General features: G+C 49.4%; 2 protein-coding genes across 2 annotated transcripts in view; both read right to left on the bottom strand.

The window, feature by feature from the left end:
• MCEMP1 (mast cell expressed membrane protein 1) overlaps positions 1-2,117 on the bottom strand; it is a 5,051-nt gene extending 2,934 nt beyond the window's left edge. Inside the window, 3 exon segments of the mRNA XM_012813789.2 lie at positions 40-171; positions 1,082-1,148; positions 1,980-2,117. Of these exon segments, the coding sequence (XP_012669243.2) occupies positions 40-171; positions 1,082-1,148; positions 1,980-2,117 (337 nt within the window).
• Positions 2,118-4,919: 2,802 nt separating this feature from the next.
• Positions 4,920-6,194, bottom strand: RETN (resistin). Its single transcript, XM_003803420.2, has 4 exons — positions 6,153-6,194; positions 5,913-6,040; positions 5,432-5,509; positions 4,920-5,139 (listed from the first exon to the last, which is right to left on the bottom strand). The coding sequence occupies exons 2-4, from the start codon at positions 6,028-6,030 to the stop codon at positions 5,000-5,002; spliced, it is 336 nt and encodes a 111-aa protein (XP_003803468.1). The 5' UTR covers positions 6,031-6,040; positions 6,153-6,194; the 3' UTR covers positions 4,920-4,999.
• Positions 6,195-10,070: the final 3,876 nt, after the last annotated feature.

Genomic DNA, 10,070 nt, shown 5'->3' with positions numbered 1-10,070 from the left:
GGTTCCCCAGTGCCCCTGCCCCCAAGAATACTCATTCACTCTTCATCAGGACAAAGGCGGAGAGAATGATGCAGAACAGGAAGGCCATGGAGAGGAGGACATACAGGCTCATGTTAGCTCTGTACAACCAGCGGGGGACCCCGGCAGGGTCCAAGGGTGACCTGGGCTGGGCTAGGAATAAGGCAGAGAAACAATCCAGTAACCTCCAAGACCCAACCTACTACTCAGACTGTCCACCATGGACAACTCACTCTTCCCAGAACCATTGGCAGCTGTGACCATCCACAAAACTGCCACCAGCATTCACCCTCAGCAATTATCCCTAACACTCTCAGACATTCTTACTAACTCCATCAACAGTTGCCAATGTCAGTGCCCATGTGTGTTAGTCCATTTTGTGTTGCTATAAAGGAATACCTGAGACTGGATGACTTATAAAGAAAAGTAGTTTATTTGGCTCACAGTTCTGTAGACTGTACAAGAAGCATGGCGCCTGGGCAGCGCCTGTGGCTCAGTGAGTAGGGCACCAGCCCCATATACCGAGGGTGGCGGGTTCAAACCCAGCCCCAGACAAACTGCAACAAAAAAATAGCTGGGCATTGTGATGGGTGCCTGTAGCCCCAGCTACTCAAGAGGCTGAGACAAGAGAATCACCTAAGCCCAAGAGCTGGTGTTTGCTGCAAGCTGTGATGCCACAGCACTCTACCAAGGGCAACAAAGTGAGACTCTGTCTCTAAAAAAAAGAAGAAGAAGAAGAAGAACAAAAAGAAAGAGACGTGGTGCCAGTACCATGATTGCCAACATCATCACAGTCAACTAACCTCATCAGTTCTATTCTTTCTAACCCATTAGCTTGTCACTTAAATTCACTCTCACCAACACTGTCACCCAAACCCTTACCGACTCAGTTGACAGCCCATCCCTAGCATTTCAGATACCTCATCCCCATGACCACCTACAAAGCTACCCTGCCACTGTTGCAATCCTTGATGCCACCACACTACACACCACTCAGTCCCACTGCAGTGCCCTCCCACACTCACCCCTTCCCAAGACTGTGAGCAGGCAGGCATCTGCTCGCCTTGTCTATGGAACTGTGTGTAGTCACCTTTTGGCTGGTTCTGGTTTCTGCAGGTCAAGGTGATATTCTCATAGTGTCATTGGCATCTGTGTGTGAGTGGAAGGGGGTGTGGATACCTTCCTAGAGCTCTGGAAGCTGGGGGACTGTCAGAGATCTTGGTTCACCCAACCTCTGCACACAATATATTTCTGAAGGTAAAAAACAAGTGAGGAAGGGCAGTGCCTGTGGCTCAGGGAGTAGGGTGCTGGTCTCACATACCAAGGGTGGCGGGTTCGAATGTGACCTTGGTCAAAACTGAAAAAAAATAATAAATAAAATAAAAAATGAACACAGACACCCAAAAAATAAAAACAAGTGAGGATCTGGGTGTGGTGCACTTTGGGAGGCCACGGTAGGAGAGTTAGTGTCTTGAGCTCAAGAGTTCAAGACCAGCCTAGGCAACATAATGAGACCCCTATCTCTACAAAAAAAAATTTTCAATTAGCTGGGCATGGTGGCAGCACCTGTAGCCCCAGCTACTCAGGAGGCTGAGGCAGAAGAATCATTTGAGCTCAGGAGTGGAGGTTGCAGTAAGTTATAATTGCAAGACTGCACTCCAGCCTATGCAACAGAGCAAGATTCTGTCTCTAAAATAAATAAACAAATATAGATCAAGAAACTAAGATCTGCTTTTTGATTAAGCAGAGTGGGTATATGTGAGGGGCAGAGTAGGTGTATATGAGAGTCCAGGTGATTCATATTCTCTCTCTCTCTCTCTCTTACACACACACACACACACACACACACACACACACACACATCTTGGAGGGAAAAGAGGCTTCCAGTTCCCCCACCTCCAGCCCTTACCTCTCCCATCCCAATCTCTCCTTCCTCTCCATCCCCACCTGAGGTACCTGACCTTCATGATTGGCTGGTCCCCCTGTTTCTTGTCCTTGAAGGCAGCTGCCTGCATCTTGAACTTCTGTTGCATGTAGATTTCCTCAGCTTCTGTGGGCCACACCCTGCTAATTTGTTCACCCACATCCCCACCCACCATAAGGTGTAGATGCAGAAGAGGAAGTCTAGGGGACAGGAGCAGGAAAGAGGGGCCAACCTCCTCTTCTCAGGGATCCATGACCCTCCTCCTAATTTAGGGCATCCTCACCCCCAGATCAAAAAGGGTCTTGGCTCAGCACCCATAGCATAGTGGTTAAAGTGCCAGCCACATACACCGAGGGTGGTGGCCTGGGCCTGGGCCAGCTAGACAACAATGACAACTGCAACAAAAATAGACAGGCATTGTGGTGGGTACCGGTAGTCCCAGCTACTTGGTAGGCTGAGGCAAGAGAATCGCTTAAGCCCAAGAGTTTGAGGTTGCTGTGAGCTGTGATGCCATGACGCCATGGCACTCTACCCAGGGCAACATAGTGAGACTCTGTCTCAAAAAAGGGGGGGGGGTTTAAGAGAGCAAAGGTCTCAGAGAGGGCCAAGAATAGAAGCCCCTAGACATGGAAGCAGAATAGAATGGTGGGAAAATTTTTAGGAATGTGTGTGTGTATGTGTGTGTATCTGGATGAACTTCATTCTCCTACCCTCTCCATCTCAAGAGAGAAGTTGTGACACCTTAGAGTCCCAACTTTTAGGGTAAGGATAGCTGGGCTTGGAGACAGGACTCCTGGGTTCTCCCCACTCTTCCCTCACCCAGGCCCTGTCCCACCCCTCAGCTCCATCCCAAGAAGTTCTACTTCTCCAAGGCCCCCAGGGGGAAAGGCACAGATGTGAGGCAAGGGGAACTAACTGCTGGGATGCCACACCCACATCTGGACTGAGGGCAGTCACATCTCTCTCATCTCTTGCTTTACCAGAAGCCCAAAGGTACAGAGTCCTGCTCTGCTACACCTGAAAGTGAAGGAAACACTGAGAAAAGTAGACCTGAGAGGGAAACTGGGTCCTGGAGACATCATTGGAGATCCTGGATCCAGCCATACCTGAACTTGTTGTTTCAACCTTAGACCTATCAGCTACACAGCCAGAAACTTCCTTTTATTTTTTGTTCAACCTCATAGGGTCTCTAGCATTTGCAACTAGAAGAACTTTTCCTACCACAGGAGCCAGGCATTGGCTGATGAGGACCACTAGCTCAAGTAAGGGGCTTGCCTGTCCAAGTCATATATGCAAATACAATCTCCAAGTCTGCACTCTGGGACATGAGGTCAGTGAGTTGGAATTGGGGGTTCTAAAGAGGCCTTTTTGGGGGTCCAAATACAGGAGAACAATTGAACAGGGCTTGGAGAAAAGAGGCATTCCTTACACACACACACACACACACACACACACCAGTGACAAGGGGGAACACTCAAGGCACTAAACTCACCCTATCTGGTCCTGACCACACTTCTGACTCAGTGGTTGCACCCTACACCCCATGGCCACAGTGATATCAGGAGAGAAGGTCTGGGAGGAAATCCCTGAGTTGGAGTCTGAGTGGGCTCCATGGCACCAGGAGTGTTTGTGATCTATGCTCATGGCTTACAGGGATCAGACAGGGGCTAGACTACCATAGGGAGTGGACCGCAGTGGAAGGAGAGTCCTGCAATCCAGGACTTCACTCTGTCATCTGTTCTCCAGGTGTGACAGTTGAATCTGGGATCCCTTTGAAGACTGAGTGCTAGAGAACCCAGTACCTGAAGTCTGGGCTTGCCTCTCTCAGGGGCTGAATGCAAGACTCCTCTGTTATGATTTCCAGGGAATTCAACCCTGAGTCACCTAGATTTGTCCCCTCAGGGAGCTGGGGCAGGGATGCCAGGGATTTTTCTCTCTAGGCAGGAATTGAGTCCTCATCCTGGGTAAAGTAGTGACTTGATGTTGAAAGCACAAGAGTCTCCCTGGAACATACTGTGTTCCTGCATCTGCTTTCCCCACCATAGGCCTGTCTATGATCCTCTGTGTGCACTCTGGGGCCTTTTTCTGTGCATGTGTGTCTGTGGGTACATGGTTGTGATCTGTGTGACTATGGCGAGTTGTATACTGTGTGGGTACATGCAGCATGTACACCTGGGCATCATCTCTAAGTATATACATGGCTATTCATTCAACAGACATTTACTGAGTGCCTACTGTATGTCATGCTGTATTCTAAGCCCCAGGGTATCTAAAGAGAAAATAGTGCCCCTGCCTCCAATATTTTCCTATTCTAGTGAGGGGGGAAGTAGCCTGTGTACCCCTGGTTGTAACTGAGTTTTTGCAATTGCATCTGCACACTTGAAAACATGAGCTTACTATGCATGACTTCAGGTAGAAGTTCTCGACAAGGCCCTGCAAAGATTCCTTCCTGTCCCCGACCTGACTTTACCTGTGCCTTGGGAGTTCCTCCTCACAGGTGGAAAGGGAGGGGAGAGGCCTCAAGGGCTCTAGGCTGAGAAGGATTCAGGGGCAAACCCTGATTTGGGGGCTGCCTGGTTCCTGGGGTCCTGGAGTGTCTCGTTCACTACCCAAACTGACCCAGATCCTGAATGAGGCTTCATTGTTTGGGGGGTGGGGGGTGGCGCAGAATGACCCAGTAATGTGCTGAGGAGGTCAGAGACCCGAGGGTGACTTTCAAGATGGCCTCAAAGTGAATCTCACTTCCCTTCCTGGAAGCGGCCATGAGCCTTGGGCAGGAGTGTCATGAGAGGAAACTGAGGCCCCATTCTTGGAGCAAAGGGTAGGAGACATCATGAAACATATGAGGGTGGGACAGAATATAGTGGCGGAAAATTCCCCCTTGCTCCAGTGTATGCACCCGGGTTTTCCGCAGACGCTAGACCAGCCCCCCACCTCCACCCCCGCGTCCCAGTAAAGCAATCATTTAGGGATCAGATCTGCTCCTTTATCTTCCTGGTCTCGATCTCCCGGTTTATTTCCAGCCCCGTCCCCAGCCCGTGCGGCGCATGCGCGATCTCAGGCTGCGGTGGCACGCAGGCGGCAGCAACGCGCTCCGGTCCAGTCCATGCCTGCGCACTGGCAATGGCAAGTGGTCTCGGCGCGCACGTCCCATGAACCACAGGCGGAGCCGCACGTGCAGCTGCTGATGGTGAAGCCTGCGGACCGGAACCAGAGAGCTTGGACCAGGAATTGCGGAGCTGCGGGGCTGAGCGGGTGGGGGTATCTGGGGTGGCCGGAGGCTAGGACCAGGGAATGTGCACGCCAGACGCAAGGAGAGAGGGAGAGGCAGCTGGGGATCTGGACACTAGTGTCTTAAGGAAGTAGGGTCCCAGAGCTGGGGTGGGCGGAGAAGGCTGGGGTTTCAGACTAGGACCCCAGAAAACTAGAGACGGAAACTTAAGGAAACTTGGAACAGAACTGGCCTGGGTGACAGACTTCTCCATTTACCTGCGGGGCAAGTGGCCAGGTTCCCCCTGGAGGTTACAGTTTGGCAGTCCAGGCTCATCTTGCTTAATGACCCAGAAACTGTTGGAGGGAAGGAAGGAGGGGCTGTGAGACCAAACAGCCCCCTCTTGCCCTCTTGCTGTCCCACCCAGGCGATTTGGAGATCAGCTCCTCCTCCCAACCCCCCTCTCCTCAAAAACCTAGGTGGGCCCATGCCCTGGGAGATAGGTCCCCACGTCTCAGGATCTCATCTTGACTTGGGGTGCTTTGGAGTAAGGGAAGAATTGGGGTGAAAGCTGAGGCTGGGTTGGGAGCTGCTGATAAACGTCCTGTGGCAGTTGGAGATCGGGAGTTGGGGTTGGGAGGGAGGTTGTATTTCAGGATGAGACTTGGTTACAATGGGGCTGGGTTGGGGTCAGGTGGGTGTTAGGGATCAGAAAGGTCTCCCTGCCCATGGTGAGTGGCTGGCTGTGGAGGTCCTCACTTAGGGAGCTGGTGTGCTCCTGGAGCTTCTTATTGACGGCTTCATCCATGGGACACAGTGTCTGGCTGGGTACCAGCAGCCCCAGGACAGGGAGAAGGACGAGAGAGAGCGCCTTCATCCTGCAGGTGCTGCAAGAGGGAAACAAAAGACTCTTTTCGTGATGGGGCAGGGATGGGACCCACCTCTGATTCTGGGCCCTGGCCTGGGACTGCGACAAGGGTTGGAGCAGCTGTCACTTACCCTGTAGTGAGCTCAGGTGGCCAAATCTGGAACAGGGATTCCTGTGCCACAGCTCTGTCAGAGATCTCAGGGTGTGGCAAATAAATCCTTTGACCCCACCCACCCACACTTCCCACATCCGGGCCCAAAGGAAGCCCCCTGAGCAGACTCTCAGGTTGGTGGTGGGGAGGGGAGCTCTACCTGCCTCCCTGCCACAGCCTGCCCTCCCGGTGTCCAGGGACTGGGCAGAGGTGGTGCTCAGGGATAATTCCAGGGCCTGTGGTCTGAAAACTGAGTAGAGAATGGGAAGTTTGCTCATAGTGGGGTGGAAATAGCCAGGGTAGCTGCAATAGACTAGGGGTGGGCAACTTATTTTTTTCTGAAAATGGTTAGATAGCAAATTTGTTCGGTTTTAAGAACCATATTGTTTTTCAGCACTACTCAACTCTGCCACTGCTGTATGAATACATTGATGATATATAAAACATGGGCACACTGTCTTCCAGGAAAACTTTTCACACTGGAATTTGAATTTCACTATTGCCACAACCGGGCATGGTGGCACGTGTCTGTAGTCCCTGCTACTTGGGAGGCTGAGACAGGAGGATGGCTTGAGCCCAGGAGTTTGAGGTTGCAGTGAGATTGCTATAATGATGCTACTGCACTCTAGCCTGGGTGACAGAGCAAGACTATTAGTAGATAGATAGACAGATAGATTGACAATAATTTATTTATTTAGACAGAGTCTTACTTTGTCACCCTTGGTAGAGTGCCATGGCTCACAGCAATCTCCAACCCTTGGGCTGACGTGATTCTCTTGCATCAGCCTCCCAAGTAGCTGGGACTACAGGTACTCACCACAATGCCCAGCTATTTTTTTTTAAGAGACGGGTCTAGCTCTTGCTCAGGCTGGTCTCAAACCTGTGAGCTCAGGGCAATCCACCTGCCTCAGCTTCCCAGAATGCTAGGATTGCAGGCATGAAGACTGATAGCTTAAGTATTCAGTTTGGTACATTTCAAGAAATGTACATACCTGCATGCTGCATGTTTTGTTTTTCCCAAGTGTAGTTTGTTTTTTAAATTGGATTTCACCAAGGCATCATTTGCATACAGTAAAATTCTGCATACAGTCATGTTTACTGCCATTACCAAATACTTTCACTCTATAGTTGAGGGGAAATGGGTTTCCCAAAGACCAAAGATAAAAGCCTCTGGCTCGGCGCCTGTGGCTCAAGTGGCTAAGGCACCAGCCACATACACCTGAGCTGGCGGGTTCAAATTCAGCCTGGGCCCGCCAAACAACAATGATGGCTGCAACCAAAAAATAGTCAGGCATTGTGGCAGGCACCTGTAGTCCCAGCAACTTGTGAAGCAGAGGCAGGAGGCTCACTTAAGCCCAGGAGTTGGGGGATGCTGTGAGCTGTGATGCCACAGCACTCTACCTAGGGTGATATCTTGAGGCTCTGTCTCGAAACAAAACAAAACAATGATAAAGGCCTCCTTGTTCCCTGAAGCCATAAGAGAGGATTGTTCTGCCCCACACAACCGATTTTCCTTGTGAATATTCATAACAGCTACCAGCTTGTTCCCCTGCTAATATATTATACATCTGTCCTTAAAGAATTAAAGGGAGCTTGTATCACTTGGAAGCCTAGGAACTGTTGCCATTCTGTGAAACCAACCTCTGAAGGAAACCTGTGCTTCTGATTAGTTGCCTTACAAGATGACAACTTGTTGCCCTGGTGACAGTGTTGCAATGACTGGTGGCTCTGCCAGATCAGAAAAGAATCACTGATACTTGCTTCATCTGCCATGTGTATAAGGGAAAATGAAAATTCAAGCCTTGGCTGGATTTCTTTAGCAGAGTCTGAGCTCCTGCCAGCAGGAGGGAAGGGTCAGCAGAGGCCGGGCTGGTGGCTCTGGCAGGACCTCCTGGGGTTAGTATGGGCCTTGGGGCAAGGGCAAGAATCTAGAGATTCCCAGTGTTAAAGACCCTGGGTTTTCCTTTACAGATACCCACTCTTGCCTTTCAAGGTTCCTGCCAGGGGATGGCAGCTTACTACAGAAATTTACAAATCCTTCATGTTGTTGAGTTCTGAGATGATTTACATACATGACCTCATTTAATCACCCCAAATAAAACGTCAAATTGATTATTATCTCCACTAAAGGAAAGAGTGAGGCCCAGAGAGGCTACATAACTTTCCCTGGGTCACACAGCCAACTCATGAAGGAGTGATGTGCTAAAACCTTCACATTTCAGCCACAATGGTGGGGGGAGGGCTGCTGCTTCTCCAAAATAGCAGCATTGTTCTTGTGAGAATATTCCTAAAGCTTTTTTTTCTCTCTTACAAATTTTATAGCATATATTTAAGGTGTACAAATGATCTTTTGAGATACCTATAGACAGTGAAAGCCTGGTGTGATGGCTCATGCCTATAATTTCACCATTTTAGGAGGCCAAGATGGGAAGATTACTTGAGGCCAGAAGTTTGAGTCCAGCCTGGGCAACATAGCAAGACCCCATTTTTACAAAATATTCAAAAATTAGCAGGGTGTGGTGGAGTGTACCTGTAGTTGCAGCTACTCAGTAGGTTGAGGCAGGAGGATTGCTGGAGCCTGTGAGTTCAAGTCTAGCTTGGGTGCCAGAGCAAGACATAATCTCTAAAAAAATAAATAAATAAAAATTAAAAGTTAAAGAAATAAAGTACCCTTATTCTTAAAAGAATAAAAAGAAGGATGTTTCTAAAGTAAAATTTCCTCTGCCTTCCTACTTCCTGGTACTAAGCAAGAAATGGGAGGTCAGTTATGAAACAACCCACACCCTTAATTGAGTAACTGGATTGAGGGAAAGGCGTAGAGAAAGGGGGCCCTCCAGTCACAGTTTCCTGGAATAAAACTGAGCCACCAGCCTCCACTCTCTGCCCCAAGATTACTCACACGGCAGCTCCTAGATTATCCTCCAATAGTTATGTACAATTTTACACATGGAAAACTAATCCTGGGGAAAGTGGAGCCACACTGGTCACCTGGAAAGCTAGATTTCCGATCCATATTTGTCTGATGCCATAGTCTTTACTCTTTTAGAGGCAAGTCTCACTCTGTCACCCAAGCTGGCATGTGGTGGAATAATCATAGCTTACCGCAGCCTCCAACTCCTGGGTTCAAGTGATCCTTCTGCTTCAGCTGCCAAGTAGCTGGTACTACAGACATACACCACCATGCCCAGCTAATTTTTAAATTTTTTGTAGAGGCAGGGTCTTGCTATATTGCCCAGGCTGGTCTCAAACTCCTAGGCTCAGATGATCCTCCCATCGTAGCCTCTCAAGTAACTAGTACCATGTGAGCTACCAAGCTCAACTCTTGCCTTTTTTTTTTTTTTTTTTGAGACAGAGTTTTACTCACCCTGGGTAGAGTGCTGTGGCATCATCATAGCTCACAGCAACCTCAAATTCTTGGGCTCTAGTGATCCTCACACCTCAGCCTCCTGAGCAATTGGGACTACAGGAACCTACCACAATGCCCAGCTAGTTTTTACTATTTTTATTAGAGACAGGGTCTCACTTTCACACAGGCTGGTTTGAACTCCTGAGCTCAAGCAATCCACCCACCTCAGCCTCCCAAAGTGCTAGGACTACAGGCATGAGCCACTATGTCCAGCCTTTCCAACCCTTGGTTTTAACCAAAGCCTTGTCCCACCCTAACACAGCAGGCAAAAGTTGAGGGGCATGTGAAACCACCCTTACATATTGATGAGGAGGTACAAGGTAAAAACTAGAGTAAGGGCCCCACAAATGTTGTGAAGGAACAGGCCTAGCTAAAACAATGATAATAACCAGCCACTGTCCACTCATTTACTTGATCATAGTCACTGTCCCCTTGTTTGTTTCTCTATAGTTGCGACTCTAGGGGACACAGCTGGTAGTGTAAAACTTCTTA

Source organism: Otolemur garnettii, unplaced genomic scaffold (assembly GCF_000181295.1).
Source record: "Otolemur garnettii isolate 467f Iridium unplaced genomic scaffold, OtoGar3 scaffold00302, whole genome shotgun sequence".
NCBI lineage: Eukaryota > Metazoa > Chordata > Mammalia > Primates > Galagidae > Otolemur > Otolemur garnettii.
This window is presented reverse-complemented; position numbering and strand designations above follow the sequence as displayed.